Source organism: Balearica regulorum, chromosome 4 (genome assembly GCF_011004875.1).
Source record: "Balearica regulorum gibbericeps isolate bBalReg1 chromosome 4, bBalReg1.pri, whole genome shotgun sequence".
Classification (NCBI taxonomy): domain Eukaryota; kingdom Metazoa; phylum Chordata; class Aves; order Gruiformes; family Gruidae; genus Balearica; species Balearica regulorum.
Window position 1 is genome coordinate 18,437,540 of NC_046187.1, and position 26,028 is coordinate 18,463,567.

General features: G+C 40.4%; 3 protein-coding genes and 1 long non-coding RNA gene across 8 annotated transcripts in view; 2 read left to right on the top strand and 2 right to left on the bottom strand.

Moving 5' to 3' along the window:
* Positions 1 to 12,026, bottom strand: part of IBSP (integrin binding sialoprotein) — a 50,825-nt gene extending 38,799 nt beyond the window's left edge. The window contains exons 1-2 of the mRNA XM_075751326.1: positions 10,806 to 12,026; positions 10,432 to 10,531 (exon numbers count right to left, since the gene is read on the bottom strand). The gene's annotated coding sequence lies outside the window, so the exon portion shown is untranslated. The remainder of the gene's footprint in view (positions 1 to 10,431; positions 10,532 to 10,805) is intronic.
* The window catches only part of NUDT9 (nudix hydrolase 9), a 33,348-nt gene continuing 8,924 nt past the window's right edge, over positions 1,605 to 26,028 (bottom strand). For 2 of the 5 annotated variants that reach the window (XM_075751319.1, XM_075751318.1), the window contains exon 8: positions 1,605 to 2,011. In XM_075751319.1, coding sequence (XP_075607434.1) covers positions 1,620 to 2,011 — 392 coding nt within the window. In that variant the 3' untranslated portion in view covers positions 1,605 to 1,619. Of the gene's footprint in view, positions 2,012 to 19,721; positions 19,989 to 23,397; positions 23,449 to 24,293; positions 24,932 to 25,553; positions 25,621 to 26,028 lie in introns of those variants that run through there. The other 3 variants (XM_075751322.1, XM_075751321.1, XM_075751320.1) reach the window with 3 other exon arrangements.
* Positions 2,518 to 13,245, top strand: SPARCL1 (SPARC like 1). The gene is made up of 9 exons (XM_075750674.1): positions 2,518 to 2,571; positions 2,700 to 2,753; positions 5,467 to 6,624; positions 7,783 to 7,852; positions 8,488 to 8,615; positions 9,206 to 9,326; positions 10,123 to 10,259; positions 11,983 to 12,131; positions 13,065 to 13,245. Exons 1-9 carry the CDS (start codon positions 2,518 to 2,520, stop codon positions 13,243 to 13,245), a joined length of 2,052 nt encoding a protein of 683 aa, XP_075606789.1.
* LOC142601683 (uncharacterized) lies at positions 20,438 to 23,155 on the top strand. Its single transcript, XR_012835248.1, has 3 exons — positions 20,438 to 20,468; positions 20,584 to 20,674; positions 22,930 to 23,155. It is a non-coding gene; the product is annotated as an uncharacterized LOC142601683 (long non-coding RNA).

The following is a 26,028-nucleotide window of genomic DNA, read 5'->3' on the forward strand; positions in this document are numbered from 1 at the left end:
CTTCAGGGGGATATCTGCTTGCTTTTAAAATAGCTTCTTGTGTAATTATTCTTTACTGACAGTTCTGATAATCTTATATGTTACGAAAGCTTCTTTTTAGAAATTCTGTTCTGTAGGACAAATTTAGAAATTAAAGCAAGAGCAAAGTGTCTTCACATTTAGATTTCAGTGTAAAAGAAGTGAATGTCACAGTGCAGATCCTTGCATCACATGACAATTCGGTAGTGCTTAATTTCTTCCCTCACCATAATCATAATTGCCATATATTACATATGATCTATGGGAGCTTTCTCATGCCTGCACCTGCGCAGGCTGGCTATTCCATTATTTCAGCAAAAATGACTTTTCCTTTCTAACACTGAAAGACCAAATGAGCAAGTACAAAAATCCCATTGCCATGAGCCACAACATTTGCAGCAAAAAGCGCTGCAGGCTTGCAGGAAGAGTTCATTGTGTATTTTTCCCCTCACTAAGAGCTTTACCCTTCAAGCTGCCAATCCCTTGGCTCCTGCTCCAGCAAACCACCTAGAACTCTTCACGTGGATTATGTATAGAAAGCAAAAAGGTTCTCCTGGATTCTGGCAAAAGGTCTTGGCGTATTGCACAACCAAGCCCCTGGAGCCTAACCGAACATGGAGTGACATCAACAGAAACAGAAATCGAGACTACCTAATTCAAATAATTCCTTCCTCAGTCACTTGCCAGGCCTTCAAAAGCACAGTATACAATTTTTAGGCCTATACGTGAAATTGGATTATGCCCCTGCATTTCTGGCAAGTCACCTGCATGACCCTCAGTCTAACAAAACTTGCCTTGATCTGAAGTGACTACCCATGCACAGCCCAGTGAGGCATTTTGCATATGCTTATTAGTGGCTTTTGTTGTATTCTGTCTTTCCCTCTGAAAACATCTTAAACGACTAACTCTGGATGCCAAAGAGATAACAGATAATTAGATAAGAGATAATTTGGAGACTAAGTCAGTTAACTTCAAGTAAAATGGTTTGCGTATTGGATATGCACCACTAATGAAGTATTTTGCTTTTCATTAACTAAAAGACATTGACATTAAATAATGTATAACACTGAGATCTTCCAAAGTGTACACTTCAGATCTAAGGACAGCAGTAGCCAGGATGCCTTTACAAGCTTCTACACAAAAAACCAAAACAAAACAAAAGAAAAAATGTAATGATCAAAGTCTTTGTTTCTTGCTTCACAATTCTGGCTCCCATAAGCACAAGCTCCCCTGGATTTCTCATTTTGGTGTTTTGGGATCCTCCCCAAGAAAAACCATCTGGGTGAACAACATTTTAAAGCCATAGATTGAGCCTCATGTGATTGAATACAGTTGACCTAACTGGCTGAAACCACTGCCAGTTTCTTTGTGTGCTGGGGAGTTCAACCAGCAAAAGACACAGTGTTCTTCCACTAGGGACATGGTGGTACGTGTTTCATTAGGAAAGGGGGAAGCAATGTAAAAGGACATATGTTAGGCGGAAAGTGAAAATATTTTAAAGGGCAAGGGGGTAGGTGAAGACTGAGAAGACAATTTCCAAGGAAGAACAGCCAGTAGAATGAGAGCAGAAACAGAAGCAGAGTGAAAATCCTACTGATCCTCTATGAATACAGAAAAAAAAAAAAGGAGGGAATTAGAAAGAATAACAAACCAATACAGTAAAAAAAAAAGGGGGGGGGGGGGGACACCAGAAACAATATGACTTGTTTATTTTTGCTTTTCCTAGTGATACAACTACAGCCATAGAAAATTCTAGTACATTGCACTGCAAAAGTGAGAAAATTTGCTGGCGACATCAGATGTAAAAATGAGTTGCCTGGCTTCCACTCACCTGAGGATATCAGCACAGACTGAAGAAATCCCCAATCCATTGCATGTTCTTCCAACCACTCGTCTTGTACACTACTGCACAGCAGAGCTGGGTTTGTTGCTTCCAAAGCAGGACTGCACCCATCCATCAAGCAGCCTGGACAACAATTCTGGGCTTTGAGACCTGCCGAGCAGAACTTCACCACTTAATTATTCCTCCTACAGCCACAGAGGAGAGCAGCCAGGAGACACCTTGGCCATAGAGATGCCACAAACAGGCATTGTCTCAGAACTAAATAAAAAGAGACATTTTTCACAAAGTAGTGTCTCAGAAGAGTAGGTAAAGATTTACACAAAGATTTATGTACATTCATAACTCTGTCTTTCAGTAACACCAGAGTTTGTGAACACAGCATACAGCTTAAGTCCTGTAAAAGAACCAAGACCGAAGTGTCTGCTAGATAAGCTGGTCTAACACCTGAGTTTATGTACAACTGGACGCTGCGTGGAAATTTTATGTGTCTTCAGACTAAGCAAGTTACAGCAGCCACTACATTGCTTCCATCAGTCATTTCTAGACCATTATACCCAAATCCTAACTTTATTTCTTTTCATGTTGCTTGCAGAAAGGAAACGTCTAAACCCTACCACTGTACCATTAACTATTGTCCTCTACGAGATCTGAAAAGCATGAAGGCTGTAGCTCTCTTCATTTGTCTTGTAGGATCAGCTTTTGCTATTCCAGTAAGTCCTCATCATGCTGTTATTATTGGACACTTCATTTCCCATTCTGTGAATACTCTATGTTACCCCGTTGACCTGTACAAGATTTTTATTTACATGCAGATATTGAATATATTTGTCTATTCTAGACCCATCCTTCAAACTACAAACTCGGAACCCAGGGACAGAAAACTCCAGAAAAGGTACTCCTCTTGTTCTGTAAACATTAAAAGGCAACCTATATTATTCATCTCAAATATATAAAACACATTAGCATATAAGTAGTGGTTGGCAAACTCATTTAGGTTAAAAAACTGTAGGCTCCCTCACCCCAAGAATTAGTACCAGGCATCTCACACCTCACATTTTACACAGCTAGAAATGGAACAACAGAAGTTTCACTTATTTGAAAAAATTACCTTAAATGAATCCTCACATATAATCATTACACCCATATTTGTACATACAACAAGCTCCACTGACAGTCAAACTCATCATTATCGCTGCTCCAGTAAACAAGGAGAATGCAATCCTCAATTTATCACACCAAGTGATCATATGCAGTCTCAAATGTGTAAGAATTTTAGCCACCATATGTTTCATTATTCACAATACAGAGCATTAGCTACAGCTCATCTTGGAAAAGTACACTGTGACTGCCAAGACAGCCCTGATGGTAATGAGGCAGATGACTTCAGCAGCCCTATGCCATATATGCATGCTAATGACAGAGCTCACCATTTTGCATTCACGGTTGACCCAAATTAAAATTCCTCTTTATTGCACCATTCCGGTAAGCATTTGTGGTTCAGACACAATGGACCTTGGCTCCAACCCAATTAATGTTTTGGAAGAACTAAATTCAGAGCATGTTATTGTAGTAAGAAATGCAAAATCCCAACTCTTATGCTAACTTTTTTTTTTAAATTATGAATTATTTCCCACTCTGTGCAGCTTTCCAGATACATTTCATGTCATTCCAAATGGTGCTCTGCATTCTGAAAGCAAAAAAAAATTAACTTTTCCTAATGAAGTATCTAGCAGAACAAACTATGGTATAAACACTAGTTTGCAGCCTACAGCTGTCTCCCAGAAACAACTCATACAGAAGACACTTGCATCAAAACAAAACATTGCAATACCTGACGAATCATCAATTCCAACTGAATATGCAACATCAAAGGCCAGTTGTCCCCTAACAGTAGCTAATTATAGCTACATTGACTGAAATTTGCCATCATATTAAGAGACCCAAATATTGTCACAAGCAAGCAAGTTCTAAAAGTTTATTATGGGGACAAATGCATAACAAAAAGCAGCAGCTGAAAATCACGTCCATGCACATCTCTGCACTGAGGTTGTGGCACATGACAAGGCTTCCTGTCAAGACACGAGCCACATCTTTCTCACACTACTGCTTCAAATACAGGCATCCATAATAGACAATCTTAATGACTGTTTGGCCTTATATTTTCTAACTCTATAGAACTGGAAGCCCTTCACAGAAGACTGATTTTTGCTTAAATGTAAAAAACAAAATGTTGTACAGAGCAGTGCCCAAAAACACATGTAAAAAAATCCCTGTTCTTGAAAATTTTCAAATGTTTTAACATCAGCTTGAGATGCTTGGTAACACATAGATCAATTTTTATAAGGTCTTCGAGAAATGTGCATTTAATCTGGAAAAGCTCTTAACTGAATTTCTGTTAGATTTGAGGAAACATTGGAAATAACATAGCGAATATATTGCCTAGTACTTTTCCTACATCAGTAAGTACACTAGGCAAAAGACAAACTTCTAAAACATTCAGATACCACCTTGACATGAGGAAATAGGATATAGCTGATCTGCCAAGAGCTAAATTAATATTTCTAATCCTACCTTTTTTTTTTTTTTTTAAATTTGTGTAAGTATTTGTTAGTGGAGTGTTTGTTTCCAAGCAGTCATGACTCTGCCCATGCTAAAGGAAATGCTATTCCAGCAACTTGGGCACTGAAGTAGTCTCGTCTTCATAAATAAACCCCCCAAAAGCTTTAAGGAAAATCAGCATCAGGTGCTATATTGTAATAAGCAATAAGCAACACTGAGCATCAGACATTGCTGCTATTGGAAGTGCCCGCACTCACCCCACAGCTGCTGTGATGCTAACAGTAGTGGAAGGGCAATTGCTGCAGCAGGAGCTAACAGTCATTTTAGTACCTGCTTTCTCCTCAAGCATTTGAACCTTTTCCACTGAAGTTACTAGTTTTGCTATTGACTTGGCAGCATGCAAAAAAAGCCACTCAGCAAACACCTACAACTCTTGCTAGTAAGTTTATGATACAGTAGCTGCCACCAAATACAATTCCTGATGAATTCAACTAGGAAGCAATGATGTATCAGACTCAAAGCAGATGAATACATCAATTACGAACTAGTTAAGATACAGTGCACTCCTCAGGAATTACTACCATGACACCTTGTGAAAGGTGTTCTCTCTCTCCCCCTGCCCCTCTTTTCCCAGGCCTCCCCATTTATCTGTGTAGGAAGATGAGTATCGTACCCCCCTTCTCTGAGGTAAGCGATAATTACTGCAGCCTCTAAGTACCTGAAGTTATGACACTAAATTACTAATTACGCATTTTGAGATTTCACAAGACACCCGTATGCATCTATTTCCTATGCGATCTTAAACAGAGTTGCATAGACTTCTTCAGAAACTCCAGCAATAAAAGAAAGGACAGATAAACCAATTGCTGAGAAATGGAAATTACATCAGCTGTGAATTTCATGCTCTGGGCTAGCTTAAGAGGAGCATTTACAAAAAAACCCCTCAGTGTCATGCTTTGCAATAGAAGGAAAAAATAACATTGTGTTGACTTCAAATAAATTCTACGATTTATTTATCTACTTGTTAATTTATTATTTTTTTAAAGACTGAAGATATTCATCTTGAAGCCCCAAAGGAAGAGAACACAGGGTATGTAGACAATGATGATTTCCTGCCCAGTCACAAAAACTTAAACCTAGAGGTATCAGTACCAGATGCTGAGCACACGGATGAGCCCCGGACGACTAGAAAACAAGGAAGAACTGGTAGTGAACATCAAGTGAAAAACAGCCTAAAAAGCATCAATTTCCTTGCACTGCACAATAAACCGGGTTTGGCTTCTGATAACCAGGACAGTGACTCTGGAAGCAGTGGCAGAGAACAGTCCAGCTCTGAGCATTACCCGTTCAGGAGACATGAGAAACACAGTAACACGGCCAATCGACATGCTCTGGGTAATGCAGAAAATCCAGTGGGTGCTCTCAGTCTTGATCATGAACATAACATGTGGAAATATAATAAAAATACAGTTGGCCTATCAGAAAAAAATAGTGAAAGTGATGAAGAAGGTGTGGAAGAGAATGAGGAATGGGGTGAAGAAACTGATTCCAGAAATATGAAGCACAATATCCACCAGCCAAATCAAGGTAACCAATACAAAAGACCGCAAAATGAAAACAGTATGCAATCTGATGAAATCCTGAAAGATTCCAGTCAACCAATCCGAATAACCAAGAGACATGGTGAGAAATTTGACCTGGAAGAGAGGAAGAACAGCCAGAAGCAGCCCTATAAAGAAGAAATCCCCCTCTCTCAAAAAACCCATAATGAAAATCAAGATGACAAATGGCAAAGCCAACAGAGGAAAGACAATATTCAAGTAAACTATCAGAGTGATCACGACACAGTGGTGGAAAGACAAGGTACAGAGGACAGCAATGATGATCATGATGATGGTCATGACAGTGGTGATGTTGATGGCGAGGAAGATCTCAGCAATACATGGAAAGAGGCAGCCTATGAGGAAGAGGAGAGAATCCAGAGTAATGACCAGGAGAGCACCAGTACTGAGCATGAAGGGGAAGGAGCCACCGAAGATGACGCTGCAGTTCATAGAGACACCAAGGATTACCAAGATGTCAACATTAAAGACTTTATTCACTCTGAACAAAATGATTATGAGCCACCTAATTCTGACAGCAAGCAAAAACTGGAAACAAGCAGCTCTGTTCAGAGCATGAATTCAATGGAAAGTGAAGATAAGGTAAGTTCTCTTTAAAATAAAGTTGGAATACTAGAAGAAAAGAGGGGGGGGGAGGGAAACCAGTCCCAAGTTTAAATTCCTGATGATTGAAAGGATATTTTGGATAAAAACAGGTGTAATAAATTATTAATATGCAGAAGTCTCCTCTCCCCTTTTATTCACTACTCATCTGGTTCATGCTGTGTCACTTTACATACAACTTTTAAATTAATTGTACCAGAAAGGAAGCGAGCACAACTCATGTAAGAGCTCCAGCCCTAATGGGCTGTGTAATGAAACATATAAATAAATAAGGATACACAGATGCAAAACCTGGAACCCAGCCTCAAGCTAACTAGGAAAGGCTGTTCACTCCTCTCTGCCAAAGATTTCAAGCACTACCATACAAAAGTGAACAGCTTGGAAAGGCAGGGCGAGAGTCCCCGTAATAATTACCATCCTAGAGGCTAGGGACTTTCTCATAAGATTAAGGAGGAGGGCTTTGTCCCTTCAGACGAAGGAGGATGCTGTACCCAGGTCTCCCGTACCCCAGTCAGCTGTTAGATAACCAGTGGACTATGAGGGGTGTTCTTCCAAAGAAAGGAATGAGTTTTCCTATAGCTGTTAAATAAGGATCTGTAATAAAGAAATGATAGGAAGCATCCATTTGAGAGAGGGCAGGCACCTCCCCATAGCACCAAAGAAGGGTCAGAACTGAAGATGCATCCTTTCCTTCTCCTCCCGCTTCACGGGTCTGGCCCGGCAGCTCATGGTGCTGCTGCTCCCAGGCACTACTGAGAGGCAGCTCTCACTCGCTGAGCTGGAAGGCCCTGGTGCAAACTAAGACTTGAAGCACCAACTTTACCAGCCTTGAGGCACTACGCTGCTCTGTGTCAAGTACTGCAGAACCTCCAGGTGCTCAGGCCTTACTAAGCTCCTGTCTCTCTCTCTCCACCTCCTACTTCCCCGCCCCCCACCTCCAAATAACAGAGTGCCTTAATACTACCAGAGGTTTTATGCACTTCTCATGCACTTTGCATAGCAACCTCTTTCTGCTGCAAGCAGAGCAAACCGTGCCTCAGTCAGCTCTATATTTGTACCTGAAAAAAATTTTGTCCAAGCATTTTTTTCTTCCCAAGATTTACCACAACTTCTGCTTATGTCTCTGTGACTGTACAGGTTAAGACTACAGGCAGCTCCTATGGTGAAACGGAAAGTGCAAACAACAGGAGTGAGAAGGCTTTCCTGGGTAAGCCACAAGCAAAGCCATTGTGTAATTGCTAACTCTCTGTGGCTGGGGAATCTGCTGGATTGCATTTCTTTTCTGCCTTTGGCAGCACGCAATTTCATGTGACTGAACTGTGCTTGTACATAATCCTGCATCGCAGTTATGTTCCCAGAGAATACCCTTGGATTTACTCATTTGTTTGTGAAAAACATTTGTAGACAACGCACAAATTTTTGTGTCAGTTATACAGAAATGGGAATTACCTTGCATTGAAACTGTTCAGTTTCAGAACAGTAGCTTGAATTCAACCAGGAGTGGGACAAGTGCCAGTGCTGGATTCAGTAAGGACAGATGGGATATGTTTCACCAAAGGAAGCTAGAAGTGAATGTCAGTCCTTACAGAAGAAATAGCTTTTTCTGAGAAATTTATTTCCCCATCCAACTCAAACCTGGGACTGCTAGAAGTCTCAAGAAAAAATCTCATTTAAAGTTTGGCTTTCTTTAATCAACACAAGATCCAGCTGAATTTTAACAACCTTACAAAAAGCACATGATTCCTTGGTGAATATTGGGCTATATTTTGCTTTGACTGTTAGTAGTACCTGACAAAACTTGGCTTCATCCCATCCCCTCTAACAGTCCCTCCTTCTTGCTATGATTGCTAGACCCATGTAGGAACTTCCACTGCAAAAGAGGTAAAGTCTGCCATGCGGACAAGCAAGGGAAACCCAGGTGTATTTGCCAAGATCCTGCTGCTTGCCCCTCCACCAAAGACTATGAGCATGTAAGTATTTCATTCAGTGCCCAGCGTGAGGGAAAGCCAACTAAATGTTTACAAGATGATACATTCCCCTGCTATTATTTAGAATAATTCTACTCTAAAAAGCATGCAAGTGCATTTGGGTGATTCCAGTAATTGTAAAATTATAAAGTACCCAAACTCACCAACTATAGCTTGAGAATTGTATGAATACATGTAGCTACGTAGTACCTAAAGTGATTTGCTTCACTGAGTCTCTCAGGGATCATAGCTTTTCCCTGTCACTAAAAGTTCTATTTATCCATTTGATGTTTTAGAGCATATACTGAATACTAGTACATAGCTAGTGTAATAATCCTGTACTATCTCAGAAACTATACCACTACCACACACAAATAAATTCAAGTGCCTCAAAACTGGGTAAGTACAGATCTTATGTAGGCATATAACAACTACAATTTTCAGTACTTCTGATCACATGTATTCCCTGTGGGTATTTTCAACTGCTACACCATATGTTAATGATACTTTTATTATTGTAATGCCTATATGAGTGACTAGAATTTTTCTCAACACAGTGGTGGGGGTGGTTTTGTTTTTCACTCCTCCTCTAGGTTTGTGGTACGGATAATAAGACTTATGATGGCACATGTCAACTCTTTGGCACCAAATGTCAGCTTGAAGGGACAAAAATAGGACGCCAGCTGCACATAGACTATATGGGCTCCTGCAAATGTAAGACTTGTTTTTCTATGAAGAATTCACCTAGGTATAAGACCCAATAGCCTTAACCAGCAGTTAGCCCTGAGTTATCTGCTTTCTACCTGTGCTCTCCCCCTTCTGCATCAATTATCTGCTAAATAAGATCTTCAAACCCTAAACATGTCCAAAAAGTCACTTTTTCTATAATTAAGGGTATAATTATCTGAATCCTAAAGACATCCCTCTTGTGCTTACACCAATTTGTTGTCAACCCTATCTTGCCCCTGCACTCTTACATGCTCCCATTGCTATAGCATCTGAAGATGTTTTTTTAATACCTTGACGAGAAAACCAGCATTTTCAGCCAGTTAATAAATGAAAATGTCAAGTCCAATAACTCCCCCCCAAAAACTACTTAGATGCTAAATGCAGAAATAAGGATTTAAAAGCCAGAACTGATTTCCAAGCTCTTCAATTGCTCCATACCTTGGGAGGAAAGGTGCTGCACTCTCAGCCAGAATGTTCCTTTGCTGTCAAGAACTCTGCTTTCATGCAACTGACTGATAACAGTTTCACTGCACAACTCTGCTCAGAAGCTGCACAGATAAAGATTGTGGCTTGCACAACTGGGTAAGCATGTGCACCAAAGAATTGTAGATTTGTAATTGAACCCATTAGTTGCATTCCCAATTTTATGTGTTAACTGCTCCATCAATTTTAAGCTTAACTGAAAGTTTGCTAGTGAGAATCAAATCTAACTTGGCTCAGAAATGCTTGAATGGGGACTTAACAGATCACTTGTTAACAAACGCTTTCCTGTTTGGCACAGACATCCCCCACTGTACTGATTATGAAGTGGATCAGTTCCCCCTCCGGATGCGAGACTGGCTCAAAAACATCCTTATGCAATATTATGAACGTGATCTGGATGGTTCTGGATTTCTAACCGAAAAGCAAAGGAGTAAGGTCAGCAATCCTTTTAAAATAAGATCTGCAGTTACATTGTTAGAGCTGGACTAACCATGTGAATCACTTTTTTCTTCACATCTTACAAGTTCTCCCATTTCCTAAGAGCATTCCCTTTCTGGTTAAGGCAATTTAAATTCAATTAGATTCACAAGTTGCAAAATACACTTACATGTCCCCTTGCACTTATTGAAGCTGAGATGCATTTCTGCTATGAATGTTCCTTTTGTCCAAGCAAATGCAAGCCAAGTCTATTACTTTGAAGTCAGTATCTACAGACAAGAGGCAGAAGAGAAAGAATTAATGCACACCTAGATAAACATTGTTCACTTGAGAAGACATGAAACAGCTTCTGTTCAGGGAAGTGCTTTGTGACAATTCTCTTGGAAAGATCAACTAATACGCAGATAAGGATGACCCAATTCATGCAGTCAATGCCATTTTCCAAAGGACTTAAAGAAACTAAGCAGCCATAAGATGGAAGGTCTGGGTATGGATAACTAATTAAAAGACAGAACAAGAGGGAACAGTCAGCCAAGAGCTCACCTGTGGAGTTCCCCAAGTTGAAAGGACTCGTGCCATTCAGCTTTCAAGTGACCTGGAAGAGGAACACAGGTGACAAAGTCTGCTGACAATGTACAGGTAGTCAAAGGAAGGACTTGGACTCACCATGAAGAAAACTGCTCAAGGACCTCATGAGACTGAGTGACTGGGCAGTCACACAGCAGGATTGGAGACAGAATTACAACAGAGTTTAGGGGACCCTTATGGGGGCAGGGGATCCCTGCCTTGCACTGACCAAAAGTAGCTCCTCTTCTGTTCTCAAGACACACCTTGTACTTAGTCATCAATGCAGAAGTACCTGAGAATGGACTCAACAGTTAAGGGTATTGTTTGCACTTTTTAATCCAGCCACATCCACTGTCCGTCTACATCATGATATTAAAGGGCTATAAAATTACACATCTGATGCTCAGTTTTAAGAGAAAAGAGCTGTTTTCTACCATCCAATAGACCTGCAGCATCACACTACATTGGTTTAAAATAGAGTAAGCATCTATTACCATTGGGCTTTTTTTTTAGAGAAGGATTTATGTCAAGTGAATTGGTGACAGTAGTTTATATTTGAAGATATATATGCCATAAATGCCTAAAGAGCCATAAGTGTTAGAAAATAGTTTAAGTTAAACCAAGACCTGGGCTGCTCTAACTCTGGAGTAGGAAGTGCATGCAGTAGGTCACAACAGGTTTAAATATGCTTGAGCAGCACCAAAGTCTACTTACAGTTACCAAGAGGGACATTGGGCTACCTGGAACATCTCATACTAAATGGTACAAATTAAATAATTTCTGAGATAGTTTATTTCACACCAAAATCTGTTGCTTGCCTCAGGAAAGATGATCAACAAATGTGATAAAATTGGTTTCATCTCCTACCAACCTGAGACTACTGCCCTGCTTAGCTGAGTCTGATGATTAGGCCACAGGAATTTATCTTCCTTTCTAGTTACTACCATAATTGACATGGACAGCAACAAAAATCATCTGGACTCCTTGCGGCAAACTTTTCGTGCTGCATATGGTCACAAACACTAAAACCCATTTCCCTGGTGGTATTTTATCAAGTTTCATTTCTTCAAACCACCTCCTTGCTGAATAGTTCTCTTCAGGACAGATCTTTATTTCTAAACAAAAAAAATATCACTTTCTCTGTTGTGTTCAGGTCAAAAAAATCTACCAGAATGACAAGCGCCTTGTGGCTGGTGACCATGCAGTTGAGTTGCTCCTGCATGACTTTGAGAAAAATTATCACATGTATGTGTATCCGGTGCACTGGCAGTTTCATCAGCTTGATCAGCACCCTGTTGACAGGTAAAAAAAAAAAAAAAAAAAAAAATCATCTTTGCAGGTTCAGTTCCAATTTGCTGTTTAAGCTCAGGCTGTTTTACTTTTCTAAAAACCATTCGAAGGATTCTCTACAGATAGGACCAGTCCCTCAGCTGATAGAAGCCAGTATCCCCCTCTTTCTAAGCAGAGACTCACCTCTAACAGAGCTTCTCTCACTGTTTTGCTGGACCCATGTCTTAGGTCAGAATGTGCTATCCTCTTGCCTTTCATAATCACGTATTACACCTTAAGCTATACAGCTTAATAGCTACTAATGCCCTGATCCTGGAAGCAAACAAGGTTCATGTTGCTACTGAAGCTAAGAGCAACAGGCTAAGTACAAAGGGCAGAGGCCTGTCAGCAATAATTCACTAGTGAGATACCCATAATTTTCAACTAATACTACAGAAGTCTCCCAGTTTAAGGAGCAGATATGGTAAGACAGCACTGGTGTCACAGTTCAGAGGAAGCCCCCGGCTTCTGAGAACGTGACTCAGATTTCAGCTATCAGGCTTTTGGTCATGACACTCGGTGGTGGGATCCATGTTTCAAGACTGCAGGCCCTCAATACCTTGTGCTGATCACACCTTCTGTCTTAGAACATAGCTAAGCATCTTTCCAAGATTGATTGCCTGAAGATTAACGGCAAAACTCCACAACTGATGAGTTGTGAGCAAGGTTGCAATAATACTTCTAGAAAAAAATGTTAGCAAACAAATAGCAGTTAAAACGTTTTATCTGGTATATACATCATCATAATGACCTGTGACAGATTCACTACAGAAGCACCACAACAGAATCCATGGGTGCATCTCTATCAAAGCCACCATTGTCATCTTCTAGCAGCTTAGATCATCTTTGATGATCCTGATCATTTATTAATGAAATACAGCTCTACATACTTGCTCTTTCTTTCAGATTATTAACACACTCGGAGCTCGTGCCTTTGAGAGCCTCCCTTGTTCCCATGGAACACTGCATAACCCGTTTCTTCCAAGAGTGTGATGGAGACCAAGACAAACTCATTGCTTTGAAGGAATGGTGCCACTGCTTTGGGATTAAGGAAGGTAAACCTAAAAGAACAGGCAGATGTATATGACAAAATGTTCCTATTGAGATGAGGCACATTCTCAGACTAAAACATATAGGAAAGAGCTTGTAACCAGAAGCTTATGGCTACTGTGCATGGAGACAAATGGAACAGTAAGACAAGACAAAGACTGCAAAAGGTGCAAGGTTCTGAATTGTTTTATAAAGATAGGAAAAAGTAATCTTTTCCATGAGGAAGAAATTAGGAGGTGGTATGTACTAAATATCAAATCATTCCTGTACGGTGTCTGAACCTATACATTCTGCATGTCTGTCTGTCAAGAAACACTGTATTTTATCCTTCAGTGCCAAAGGAAAGACAAAGTGAGCTTGTACTTTTAAATCAGTGGTCAAAGCATATTGATTGAAAATGCATTTAAAGAAGGGAAAACAACTGAGACCTCTCACTGATCAAGTGACTATGCTCACCTCTAGATTACTATATACAATACAAATGCTGTCATCACACTATAGTTGCAAGTCAAACCGTCTATTTTACCTAATCTGCAAGATGCAACACATGTTCAGACAGTACCCACCAGATTGCATGCATCAGGAGGCTTAGGCAGAGGCAGGAACAGTTTCTGAATCCTAAATGGGCTAGGCATATGTTTGGTTCAGCTCAATCCACATCGAGACTTCTCTAGGAGAGTGAGAAGCTAGGTACTACTGTGCTGGTGATGTCTCTAGAATTAGGCAGCAGCTGAACAAAAGCTGTCATTATAGCAATTTGAGATTTACATAACTACATTCAACCTAAGGCATTTTCGCAACCTACCTTCTAATCTAGCCCTGAGTGACAGCTAAACAATAGTACCAGTCAATAAGCAAGGGTAGCTGTAGCACAGGTTAATCCTAGAACAGTTATGTGACAGAAGGCAGACATGCAGAGCCTTCGCTTCTCAGAATTTTTCGAGCTCTTCTGATGACAATTTACCAGTCATAAACCACGTGTGGAAGTAAGCTGCAGTAAGTTATCATACCACACACATACTGCTGTCAATGATTGCTCATCCAAAGAGGTGTTTAGGGTCAGTCATTTGTGAAGAGAGGGGTGGAAGGGATTCTTGGCTCACAAACAGGTTGAGACCTAACACTAGAAACAAGCAAGCACCTATCTAAATGAATGGCTCCTGAATATGATAGCAACTGCCGTACTTGTTTTTTATGAGGGATAGCATTCCCCTGCATGAGCCCTCTGAAACTTTAATGTATCGCTTTCTTGTTAGTGATACAGTATAAAAACGTCTCTTTGGTATCAAAGGTTAATAACATTTTCTTCTTTGTTGCAGAAGACATAAATGAAAATCTCCTGTTCTGAGCCTGGCTGAACAGAATCCCAGTGCTGCACTAAAACTGGTGAAATATGTGAATCCCATTTATTTCTGTAATTAACAGCTTCATAGTTTTCAAGAGGTTCACTGCATTCTTATCAAATAACACGAGTGCAGAAAAGTTAACTACTCCAAGTGGTTCATAGCTAAACAACCAGTCTTATCCCCCTGCATGTATCCATGATCTCTCCAAACCAATAAATAGTACTAACCTGATGACTGAGCTGTTCACAAAACTCTTCAGTAGAATTATAGGATGTGGATTTTACCACACACTGAAGAAAATCACCTTGAAATAGGACTTGTTTCCTTTATTACTGTATTATCAGTTTAACATTCTGCATTGAAGTCTCAAATAAAATCGAAGTCTACCTAGATATATGGGTTTTGTCAAAACTTTGTCAAAGAAAAGGTATCAAGGGAACAGTTCAATGGAAATTTCATTTTAGATTTAAGGGAGGAGAAGAAACTAGAGGCTTGATCATATAAACCAGTTCTTAAACCATAATTACTGGAATACATGAAAAAAATCAGTGCTTTTCAGATACTACTTCTCCCACCTCTTGAAATGCAACACTAATAATACCAGTGCCACACAGAATTCCTGCTGACAAACTGTGTAATGAGCTAATTCTATTAGCATGATGAGTGTGGATGCATGTCAAAAGACTGATTAGCAAAAGGTTCACCATCACAAGGAGCAGAGGATATCACAGCTCCAACACCTCCTTCTTCTCCTTAGCAGGCACATTCTTCTTTCCTCCCACAGAAGCACCAACTGCTGCTACCACTTTTCCTGAGAAAGAAATGCTAACTATTTCTTTCACCATCTCCCAACTTTTGCTTGCCTGAAGACAGGCACAATTTAGGCATAAAAAACAGGACAGAATGAGATTATTGCTGTATCCCATTAACTTTGTGATTTTAAGCCAAGCACTTCACCGAAAACACTCCAGGCATGCTCTGCTGTAAGTAAGAAGCCCCAAATGCTATTCTTACAAAGGAAGATCAGAAAACACCTTTCATCTGAACCATGTCACCTGTCCAATGAAAAGAAAATTGGATTCAGAAATGCTGTTTTGGTAGCTCAAATAGAGGAAGTCCACTTGCCTCTCACTAATTTGCTCTTGAACCAGCAAGGGCTGCTAATCCTAGTCCAACCAGGCCTGATGCTTTGGGAGACAATGAATCAAGCTACTATTATTTTCAACACAGGAACTTCTTACATAAAAGATTATTTGCCACCAAACCCAGTTTCACTGACAGTTCCTCCTGTAAGCCTGACTTGTCTCCCACTTCACGTTCTGTTAACATCACACAACAATGTATATAAATCAACCTGGATTGCATGTACAAAAGCATATTCTCTGTGCCAATTCCATTTGAAAAAGATCCTTTCTCTGGGACTTCAATGTCTCAGGGAAAAAATAATTCTGACAGCATTTTTTCTGCCTGACTGCAGTCTATTGCTTATTTGCTCTTTCAACAGCCAAGAGTCAGCCACCTTAAAACAATCAAATATATTTCACACAAGGACAATTCACAAGAGATTGACCAATTCTCCACTGAGGCTAATACTAACTCGGCTCAAACCAAGTATTAGAAAAAGATACAGTGAAATTGAATTTATCAGGGCAAACAGGGAAAATTTTCCTTTAAACAGTCCAAGTTCTGCAGGGCAAACAACAACCATCACCGAGATGATTACAGCTGTGGATATATGAAGCACCTAATATACTGAGAAGCAGATCAGCATCCCACGTGTTTTGAAATTCTCAGTGATGCTGCCAGTTCTGCTTTTCTACTGCAAGACACAGAAAAGGAGCATTTGCTAATGTATGCATAGAGAGATGCTACAGTCACAGTACAAGAAAAATTTTCACCTGAGCTCTTGTAGTCCATGAGGGGACAAGCACCACCAATATTTAATCTACAAATTATAAGAACATTAAGGATGATAAATGGAAGCTAGTTTCACCATCAATACTTTAACTATATTGTTACTATTCTAGCTTAACTTATAAATATTTTAATCTTTATTATTTCTTCAATTTGTGAAGCAGATAAAATTATCACTAACTTTTATCTTATTTACCTTGTGTAGACTTGATTGTTTCCATTTACTTTTAACTGAACTTAAATTAAACATCTGTCTAGTCATCAGTATTTTCCCTCTCTAGAAGTGAGAGTCAACAGTGAAATCACATTCTTACTAAGACTCAGGCACCCTTTGACACACACACATTCACATACATATGCATATATAGAGAATACATGCACAAATGTACTCATTGCTCACACTTAAACCATGGCACAATCTTATCCACTGTGTGCAGCTGGTTATAATATGAACAGGACTAAAATTATCTGACTTACTGACTTTCCCTCTATTTCAGCAAAAACAGCAGATCAATGTTAAGTGAGAAGAAAAGCAGATGGGGATAGATGTTTCTAGACAGGTCGGTTACAGGGTATCAAAATCCAGGATGCAGCCATAACTTCCAATCTTAATGGAAGACTGACAACACGTGGGATATTCCAGGAGGAACGTCAACCTGCACTTCCTCTCTCCTGCCAAAACACCCACTGCTACAGACGTAACACCCAACCAGACAATCCTTCCCTCTGATCCAGGACAACCATTAAGTCCTCTGTAGATCAAGTCTGTCCTCCGGACCTAGAACTGTATGTGTCAGGGCAAGCATCCTCATCAGCTACATGCACTAATCCCTGTGACAATAAATTCAACAGAAATGGCCTGCTCTCATCCCTTTAGGTCTCACTTGCTATCAGGCAGGACATTCGGCTCTCAAGGCAATCATGAGCTCCTCCTCCATTAAATGTGGCTTGAGTCTCTGTGAGTAGAGCTTTCAAGACAACACAAATTGGCTTAAAAACAGAAGAAAGTTTAGCTGTATTTTGTTAGTTTAGGGTTAAGAACAGACAAAACACCATAAATACCACAGATGAGCAACATCACCTATGTCCAGCTTCCACCAACTGGCACTGAGCAGCAGTTAACTCACAAAACCTCTCCTCCAAAATTTAGGGAAATTGCTCAGTTAAGTAGGTTTCCTCTGTGCGAAGAGGTGCAAGGATCTAATCAAACATTAACAAACCAGAAGCATATAGCTGCCAGAGGCAAGCTGGCTTATCTCTTTTCACTGACTAATCTTTGAAAGGAGATTAGGCTCCTTATCAGTGCTGTACTGATACCAGTTGTGTTTAATTTTCAGTCCTCCTCCACAGCCACAGGGAAGACTCCAAAAAGAAGGAAATACAGGTGACCACCACCTCACCTGTGATTCTGGTTCAACAGTCCAGGCCAACAGGTGTGGGGTCGCCATTTTACACTTTGTGGCAAAACACTGATCGGTTTTGCATGAATGCTTCCCCAAAAAACCATCCTCATGCTATAAACTCTGGATAACATGTTCTTCTTCTCAATGGCCTTGCATATACTCTACGGGAAAAGAGTCAATTAGCATTTCATCACATTTCCCAGATATATCTGAAGTGAATTTCTATTTCTATCTGGTTTTGGGTTTTGTTTGGGTTTGATTTTTTCATAGAGTGGCTGTTATTTTCATTGAGGATGAGGACAATCTTTCCAACTAGTCAACAAATAACTGCACAAACACAAACATGCCAATATAGAAAATCCTATAAAAAGCCTATTTTCTTCTTTCTGCTCCTTCATCCCTGTGCTTTACGAGCAATATCTACTGTATTGCCTCCAAAACAGGCTAAGAGGATGCTTTGTAACAAATTTACAGTTCACCTCAGATCCTTAAGTTGCAAGTGCCTGTGTGATCCAAGTATGTATTATGCTTTATGCCCTCAGAGATGCACCCAGAAAAGAGCATACAGATGAGCTGTTGATGTCGGTGGCCTTGAACAGATCCAGCACAATGCCAACTTCTTCTGAATTGCATCCTGCAAGATTTTCCCGATATATGTATTAATTTAAACTTATTTACCAGTTCAGACTTTTCTACTAAAATAATCACCAACCAAACACTGTAATTGAAAACTTATTTAGAGACTTGTCTTTTAATAGCTTTTTGCTTAACCTGCATATAGTCGGATGTCAGAAAGCACAGCTCAAACTGCAAGTACGCTGCTGATATACAGCTCGCTTCAAAAGGCAGCAGTAACTTTAATTCACAAGTTGCCATTTCTTCAGGAATAGAGGTAATTTTTTAATTTTAACACTCCTTCTCAGTTAGCAGCTTCAATACTCTAGGCATTATCACCCAAGTATTCTTCCAGCATCACTAAAGTGCAGAACCCTACAGTCAGAATATTTATATTGAAAAAATGTATAACAAATACTCCTTTTATAACATGCACACACACTTCCATTGCCAAACCTGTCAGTCCTCCAAGGATTAGTAGGGGTCATAGACAAGAAGACTGGTTTCTTTATCAGCTGAGAAATAAACCAAACATCCAAAAGGTCTTAAGAAGGTCTGATTCATGACGTCTTGTGGTTTTCTGATGTAAGCCATAATACTCAAACTGTATATATAGACACCAGCCATTCACACACCACTATCACCAGAGCCAGCCGACTTCGTCTGAGCTACTAACCAGCTGTTCAACATGCAACCCAAAGGTAATACAGATGCTTTAATGTTACCTAGGCTAAATTTCGTAACAAAACTCGTATGTGGTATGGCTGTAGACTGCATGATTGTGAATTGGAAGGAAAATAATTTCTCCACCATGAGAGTGGTCAAGCACTGGCATAGGTTGCCCAGAGAGGTTGTGGATTCTCCATTCTCAGAGATGCTTCAAAACCTGACTGCAGAGTCCTGGCTTCTTCTCGCTGACCCTGTTTGAGCATGTCTGGGGAATGGACTAGACCTCCAGAGGTCCCTGCCAACCTCAACCATTCTGAGAGTCTGAAAAAAGAGCATGTGATAAGAACTACTCAAGAAATGCCAATGCTCTGCTGCTATGCCTGTTGCTTAAAACAAAAAATTGCAGAAAGTTTCCATAAGCATTGTTAGGAAAGAGTAAAATTAGGGAGAGGTAGAATCAAAGACAAAAATAATGAGAAGTAAAATGCTGACAAGATCTCAAAGCACAGACAAGGCAGCAGGAGGTAGAAGCATAACAAGCTTTATTCTATAATGACTTACCCCGACCACGTACGTGGAGCAGAGATGACAGTTAAGGTCGCACCATAAGCCATACTCAATTAGGGATAGTTCCTGTTGTTTGCTTTTCCTTTCTCTCTGCATGGAGGACAACCATACTCCCCCCAGGTCACTCCTTTTGCCAAAACCAGGATGCTAACTTCTGTTTTCAATCTGCTTCACAGGACTCTCTCTCAAAATGAAATTCCTGTTGCTTTCTTGTGTTCTGAGCATGGTTCTTGCTGCTGCAAACGCAGTAAGTACTGAAGAAGAAACTAAACAGGCATCCAATACGGGAAATGTTAGCATTGTAAACTGGAAATCATATGCTTTTAAACTAACACAGCAGCCTGAAAAACACTCATGCTTGGTACAGGCCAAAACTTATTTATGTTATTACCATTCTAGACTCTCAACTTATTATGGAGCCCTCCTTTGAAGAAAAAAAATTGTAAGCACTAGTAGCAAGCTCATACCCAGCCCAAGAAGGAGGCCTGTATTTTCTCCAGTAGCTATTTCAACTGACAGTATTACAGACATTGAAGATTAATAAGTTGCCTTTGCAGAACTATCTTTGCTTTTTAGCAGGAAAAGAAAAAAATCAAAACTGAAATGAAGTACTTTTATATTTCTTTAAAAAAAAAAAAGAAAATTAAGCAGGAGGAACTATACCTTACTCTAAAAGAAAATTAATTCTTTTTCTACAGGATAGCGATAACGACAGCGATAGCTCCGGCTCGGACAGTTCGGAGGAAGTCAGTCTTTTGCGTGTAAGCTAACAGAATCTCACTACTTCTAATATTTGTATTTAACTGGGGATTTTGGTACTGAACAAGAAAATACTGACATAAGATGACTTTCTTTTCACAGTATCCAAGTACGCTCACAAAATTTTTTCATGGCATGTTTGGACGCCCAAACTACAGGGCTGCTCTGCAGGCTTATCAAGCTCAAGTCTGAGGTAACTGAACTGTCTTGTAGTACAATGGGACATATGACTGCAGAAAGCTCTAGCTGGCCAAGGAGCACTCCATCGGGGATATTGAGAGCAACTTCTGAATGACAATGTGGTGGGTTGACCCTGGCTGAGGGCCAGGTGCCCACCAGAGCCACTCCATCCCTCCCCTCTTTCACTAGACAGGGGAGAAAAAATACAACGAAAAGCTTGTGGGTTGAGATAAGGACAGGGAGAGATCATTCACCAATTATCATCACGAGCAAAACAGACTGAATTTAGAGAGGGAATTCATCTAATTTATTACCAAGCAAAACAGAGTAGAGGAATGAGAAATAAAATCAACTCTTAAAACACCTCCCCCCACCCCTCCCATCTTCCCGGGCTCAACTTCACTCCCAGGTTCAACCTCCTCCCCCCCTCAGCGGCACAGGGGGGACAGGGAATGGGGGTTATGGTCAGTTCATCACACATTGTTTCTGCCGCTTCTTCATCCTCAAGAGGAGGACTCCTCTCATCGTTCTCCTGCTCCAACATGGAGTTCCTCTCACGGGAGACAGTCCTTCATGAACTTCTCCAACGTGAGTCTCTCCCACGGGCTACAGTCCTTCACGAACTGCTCCAGTGTGGGTCTCTTCCATGGGGTGCAGACCTTCAGGAGCAAACTGCTCCAGCGTGGGTTCCCCACAGGGTCACAAGTCCTGCCAGCAAACCTGCTGTGGCGTGAGCTCCTCTCTCCATGGGTCCACAGGTCCTGCCAGGAGCTTGCTCCAGCGTGGGCTTCCCATGGGGTCACAGCCTCCTTCAGGTGCCTCCACCTGCTCCGGCGTGGGGTCCTCCATGGGCTGCAGGTGGAATCTCTACACCCCCTCATCCTTCCTCCACGGGCTGCAGGGGGACAGCCTGCTTCACCATGGTCTTCACCATGGGCTGCAGGGAAATCTCTGCTCTGGTGCCTGGAGCACCTCCTCCCCCTCCTTCTGCACTGACCTTGGTGTCTGCAGAGTTTCTTACATCTTCTCACTTCTCTCTCCAGCTGCAAAAGCTCTCTCTGTTTTTCTCCTTCTTAAATATGTTATCACAGAGGCACTGATTGGCTTGGCCTTGGCCAGTGGTGGGTCTGTCTTGGTGCTGGCTGTCATTGGCTCTATCAGACACAGGGGAAGCTTCTAGCAGCTTCTCACAGAAGCCACCCCTGTAGCCCGCCCACTACCAAAACTTTGCCACGCAAACCCAACACAGACAAACTACCGTAGAAGGGAGCTGAGGATTTATCTTTGAAGCTCAAAAAGAGTAATCCACTTTGTTTTCTAATTAGCAGACTGTATTCTATGGGGTAAAAACTCTTATTTCTTCAGCTTGAAAAGATGTTACAAAGTTTCTCAAAATTCTGCTGCTGTTCCTTAGATATTCTTTGAGTATTTGTTTAGGTATCCCAGTCCTTGGAGATGGATGAACTCTCTGATATTTAAAAAAAGTAGTTTAGGATAAGTTAGAGACACAACACATAGGGCTGAAAAATAACACCTTCCAACACATCTAACTTGTATTACCCATATAAAGAAGTTGATCATTTTCCAGAAGACTTGCCAAACGAAAAGAAATGCCACTACATTTGCTTACTTATAAATTTGCAAAATTGTAATTATGCAATAGATTTCAGGACACAAGTAAGCATCAAGATATGATTAGTAAGGTACTGGGATACGCATAAAGTAATTGCGTTCTGTACAGCACACCGTCTAAGATCACACACTCCAACTAGAAATTGTCTAACCAGAAAGCTCTCCTGGAAACATGACAATCAAAAAACCTATAGCCAAGTCCACTTAGCCTGTCAAAAAAAAAAGCTTTAACACAAGACTAGTGAGGACTGAAAAGATTCTTTACAGAAATGTTGCTTTCCAGGAATAAAACACTGGCTATGGAAACTGCAGTTTTTCTATCTCATTCAATATGGTACTTTCAGAATTGAAATTATTTTCTCCTGCTTTCATCTTTAGTACTGTACATTATGTTGAGTGCTTCATATGTAAACAGTAACATTCAAGAAAAAAATCCCACTATTTTGACATGCCACAGTATAGTCACCCTTGTTCTCAGCCATGATGAGCTGCACATTCATCTCCCATGAAATTAAGAAGGGTCTCCTCTTGTGGTCATGCTTTCAAAACCCAACTACTCTGCATAATGTATGAATTGCTCAATAAAGTAATTAACTGTTATTAATTCTAACCTGCCATTCTCTTCTTATTCCACAGATACCTGGAAAACTATGGATGTGTCCTATGGAACATTGTTGCTTCTAGATAATCTTCAACTTCCTATAGCTCCTTCCCACCTTTTGCCTCACCAGTGCACTGGAAACTGAGGATAAGTACCAACCAAGCCTTGTTTCACACGCCCGCCTCTGAAGCTGGTGTGGGTTACAGTGCACAGCTCTCAAACCTTGTCTGATTACTTGTTAAGCTTGAATAAATGCTAAGCATCAAATTTCTTAGTTGTCTTTATCTTTTCTTAAGAAAAGGCATTTCAGTGATCCTGTTTCCAAAAACCCGGAGTAGACAAGGAAGGGAACTGCTGAAGCTGGCTATACCTTTCGTCCACTTTGAGTTTCACATGTTCTCTCAGATTTTGATCTGGCCCTACCAGATATTACCCAGTCTCCATACTATGCTGAGGACAGATTAATCGAAATCATTTCTGCCCAGGCAACCACTAGATCTTACCTATGATCTGAAGAAAGATTTTTGCTTAAACCAAATCTATGGATGCTTCTGCTGCAACAGAAAGCATTTATGTTGTTTTAGTAAGGCCACAGAAGAAATAAAATGTGCAGGGAGAGGTGAGCAAGGATTGAAAGAAAAATTACTAACTCTTATCATTACTTTTTCCTTTGAAAGGAACTTACTAATAAGTCTACAAAATTTCCAGGGTTCCCCATATAAATGCACATGACTCCTTCAGATTTCATTAGCTACTTGGGAGGAAGAGGTGATGTTGAAAAGGAGCGAGCCCTAAAATCTTTCATTAATTAAAAGTAGGATGTGGCTAACAGTCTTAACAATGCATGAGTATGTTGCAGTACTGTTACACAAGGTAATTCCAGACCATGACATGTATCACCACCCTACTTCAACACATGGCTCAAAATTCATTAAGAACTCCTCCCCAGGTCTCAACCACAACTTTTAGCTGCTACTGCCCACTCTTGACACTGTTACATGATTAACAGCAATTACCCCTTGATTAAAAAGACAGGGAGAAATGTCAGCAAATGCCAGTGAAGGTTCACATCAGCCTCCTGACTGCAAGTTACTCACATTACCTAACCTGTAAAAAAACCCCCACAATTTACAAGATTATACTTTGAGGCTGCTCTTTCCAGTGATCCTGTTTATGACACAGTCTCCCCAATAGCTCTACTGCCATAAGCAGTGGGTAGAGAAGAACCTCGAAATCCAGCTCCCAAAATCAGTCATCAAGTTACATCCTCCAACAGTTATCTTTTTAGAGGCACTGTCAGACATTCAGATGTGAATACCATTCATACTGTAAACTAGAAAGCAATTAAATGTGAAAACTAATCTCTGAAAATAGAAAATCAATTAAAAGACATGTTAAGTGAAATGACTCAGAAAAGAAACTTCACTTTATTATGTAGCACTTTAATTAAAGTCATTATTCAGGTTATCATCCTACAAGTCTCACATCCCTTAACAATTCATACTCCTGAAAAGAAATCAGTGCAAAAATACAGAGCTAAAGTGAACAGCCTCTGCTATGACCAGTCAGAATCCCAGTGTTGTCATGTAAATCTGCAGATATGATGAAACAGCTGCAAATAATGAAGACAAGAAAGCAAAACAAGGTAACAGCTCCACATTAATCTTATTTCACACTAGCTGAGAAATCAAAAGAAGCAATCTTAAGTCTCCGAAAAAGCCTCTATTTATCACTGCCAAGTGTTTTTGTCAGCTGAATTTCATGGAATTTTCAATGAATATCCACTGAAAAGGACAACGTAATCTGTTTCAAAGCTGGAAAACGTACTGTCCCCTTGGTATCCGTCGGTTCCTCGTTTACATCACTCACGGCACTCAGGACCAAGATCCTCACTCCAGTGGGCACCCCGTTTCTCAGTCACAAGCTTAATGAAGTAGCTATGACTTGCATACAGCTTGAGCTTCTCACTGATGTCAACCCACTTCACTATTCCAGCATCATCACCTGCTTCCAGAGGCAAATTATCCATTGTCTCACCTGTTCACAGAACAAGAGTTAGGACGTGCTATTGCATCTTCTTTCCTGTTTTTTCTTCTCACATCTGATCAGTTCCACCCTTCCACATGGCTCCTTCACAGGCAGCAACCTTCAATTGCTTCTCAGAGAGAAACCAATTAAGTTGCTCACTGATTCTGTGCCGGTAACCTTTTTCATACTTTGCACTATTTTAAGGCAAATCTGAGTGGCAGAGGTGGCATTAATTCCTTGTCGCCGCTCCTAGGGTACAGCAGCATGACAAGTTACTAGAAATCATCAATATGTACTCACTACTGCAAGTTTAGCCAGTCCCTCCACCTTGATTTTTGTTTGTTTGGGTAACATTTAACTGTTTTCTTTCTCAGGTACTATTCTACAGGACAAACTGAATTCTGAAACTTACACATCCTTATGGAAAACCAGAACAATTACAATTTTACTAAAGGCCCAAAATAAAAAACAGTACTTAAGGAGGGAATGCAGGAAGGCTTCTAAATTGCTCTCCAAAGTTTCTTACTCTGTTTCCAAAAAGAGTCCCAGGACTTCACAGACAACAACCAAAGAAATGTTTTTAAAAGCATTACAAAACGTGTACTAGAAAGAAAGACCAAAGGAACAGTACCTTCACTGTTTCTGGGGGCTGATAAATCAAGGACCACTGACATGTGAAACTTCACCACTGGTATCCACTACCCAAAACACAGTGGAAATGTTACTATATGAAATCTCTGGTTTGAACAAGTCAGAGATATCTAACTAGACTGATTTATCTTAAAAGGTAAGAGATGAGAATCCAAGATAACAGATCAATCTAAGAGCTAGCAATGTATGCTCATTCCTACTGATTTATAGAACTAAAACAAGGTCCAAGAATTACTCTGGCAGAGTAACCAAGATAAAATGTCTCAGAACAATCACAACACCAAAGCAATAAATGCAGTGAAAATCTGCCAACACCCAGAGGCAACACTCCTGAAGCACACACTAGCTACTGAAGGAAAAATAACAAAAGAAACAGACTATCCTTCCACCCCAGACTCATTAAAAAGGGAAATTAAACCAACTCAAGATAAATACAGTGACAAGAAGAAACCCTT